The sequence below is a fragment of the Cicer arietinum genome, chromosome 1 (assembly GCF_000331145.2).
Source record: "Cicer arietinum cultivar CDC Frontier isolate Library 1 chromosome 1, Cicar.CDCFrontier_v2.0, whole genome shotgun sequence".
NCBI lineage: Eukaryota > Viridiplantae > Streptophyta > Magnoliopsida > Fabales > Fabaceae > Cicer > Cicer arietinum.
In genome coordinates, this window is record NC_021160.2 from 50,846,166 (window position 1) to 50,848,427 (window position 2,262).

General features: G+C 39.7%; 2 protein-coding genes across 5 annotated transcripts in view; both read right to left on the reverse strand.

The window, feature by feature from the left end:
- LOC101506345 (receptor-like serine/threonine-protein kinase NCRK) overlaps positions 1 to 257 on the reverse strand; it is a 6,401-nt gene extending 6,144 nt beyond the window's left edge. For all 3 annotated transcript variants that reach the window (XM_073366568.1, XM_073366571.1, XM_004487031.4), the window contains exon 1: positions 133 to 257. The gene's annotated coding sequence lies outside the window, so the exon portion shown is untranslated. The remainder of the gene's footprint in view (positions 1 to 132) is intronic.
- The window catches only part of LOC101506031 (E3 ubiquitin-protein ligase WAV3-like), a 4,460-nt gene continuing 2,388 nt past the window's right edge, over positions 191 to 2,262 (reverse strand). For both annotated transcript variants that reach the window (XM_012714747.3, XM_004487030.4), the window contains exon 3: positions 191 to 2,262. This exon is cut by the window's right edge and continues 12 nt beyond it. In XM_012714747.3, coding sequence (XP_012570201.1) covers positions 445 to 2,262 — 1,818 coding nt within the window. In that variant the 3' untranslated portion in view covers positions 191 to 444.

Below are 2,262 nucleotides of genomic sequence, written 5' to 3' on the forward strand. Positions count from 1 at the left end.
GCAGGAATTAAAAGTTGAAAATGTGAAGAATTTTCTAGTGAAGCACGCATGAAATGAGTATTTCGCTATAATTTTATCGAATTAGAATCCAGAACTGCTTTTAGTAATGAATCAACTAATAAAAGTACATACATATATGTATGTAGCTGGAATTTGGAACTCCATGTTGTGTTGGGCAAACAAAACCACCTGAAAGGCTGAAACGAAAGACTATTTTATTTGTGAAACCTGCCAACCCAAAGATACATTGTTAAAAAGGAAAAACAAAAGGACGAGCATCAATAATGAAAAAGAATCAGAAGAATAATATCTCATGGAGCATTTACAATTTAGAATACCTAAAATCAATTCCTTTCCTTCCTACCTATCTAACTAACTAAACCACAATGAAATAAAAATAAAAGAAAAAAAATAATCTCTACAGAACTGTAATATTCTCCGTGATTATTTTCTTTGCTGCCGGCCATGAAAAGATTTAGCAGGTCGGAGAATATTTTCAGATTGTGGAGTTCTCAAAAGCATGGTTTGGGAACGTGAAACCATGTCAACCATGGAAGGAGTTTGGTATGAATGCAGAAGGCCGGTGGTGTCTGTGGAATCACCTCGTGCAGTTGCTCTTTGCCATGAATGAGAGCTCAACCCTGATAGTACATAAGCTCTTCCAGATTGTTCATAAACACGTCGACTTGCCATCCTCTCTTGCATCTCCTTTAGTTCAGCAAAAAGAGAAGCACATAACGGATCACCAGCTTGAGCAGAAATCGTTTCAGATAATGCCCTGTGACATCTTTCCAGGACAGAAATTGCAGTAGCCAAATCACCGCGTTCTGCTTTGACTCTAGCCTCGGCCATTGCCTCGGCAGCTCGAAGTCTATTCCTTTGCCGATCTACTTCTATTGATACAACTGGATCTCTAGCCACATTGGGTCTCTGAATCTTCACTTCACTTGTTACATCCAAACCATCCAATTTTGTGATAGGATTGCTATAAAGACATGTAACAATCAACAATGACATCTCATCACTAGATTTCTCAACCGGAACATTAAGTGTCACCAAAAAGTCTCTTTCTTCTTCAGCATACAAATCTCCTACCTTTATAGATGCCATTCTTGCATTGTTTGTCAAGCTACTTTGGTAACTTCCCGCTTTTACTGAACTAAGTTGCAAACGAGACTGAGCACACCGAACTTCTACATGTAGGTCTTGAACCACTACGCTCAATAGTCCCCCAATACACTGAGCAAATGCATCCTGAATCACATCCTCAGCTTCAATAAAGGAAAAAGTGCCTCCTGATATCTCAGAGATGGAATGCATCAAAGTAGCATCATGGTCAACACCAAAACCAAATGCATGCACCGGTATTTTTAAACCTTCACCATTATTACGATGAATGGTGTTTGGGACAAGTGACTGGTAATCAACTCCAATTTGAGCCCTGCTTGTAACGTTATAGGTATCCTGTCCATCAGTTAGTAATATGATACTGCCAACTGGATTCTTCCATCGACGATCAATAAACACCTTGACCCCTTTCTTCAATCCTTCAGCAATGTTTGTTCCACCATTTGGAGCCAAGGAATTAACTGCATGCAGTGCTTGCTGTCGTCCAGCAGCATTCATCCGCCGTAGAGGGAAGATGCGACGGGCTGTTGAGGAGAATGCAATGATAGAAAGACGGTCTGAGAAACTTAGATTCTGTATGACAAAACTCATAGCTCGTTTTAGTAATGCAATCTTTGAACCTGCCATGCTACCACTTATGTCAAGAACCGTGACAAGATCAATTGGAGCACGAGAGTTGTCAACTGAAGATTCAACATTGTTCCTGTCAGTGTTTTGTTGGTTCTTGGAATGAGGGGGAGCCTTAAGATGAATCAACACATTAAAGTTATCATGAGATTTTGATTTTGAAACAGCTGAAACTTCAGGATATATTCTGATCTCCATTGTATTTTTTATGCCACAATCAACCTCATTAACATGTCGATTAGTTGAAGTTTGTTGATCCAAGACTTCATCATCATCATCATCAAAGAGAGCTGGTTCTGTTATATTCTGAAGTAATGAATGCTGCCGACCTGTACCAGCATGTCCTCGTGAGGAAGGAAGTCTCTGTAGCATACCTGACCAGGCATCACTTCTTGGTTGAGAGATGTCATGGGAGACATTAGATGCAGGATTCTGAAAAGGAACTTCTTTCCAATTTGCTCTGCAAACAGGGCAAATCTGATTCCCGTGTTTTACATTAGATATAAT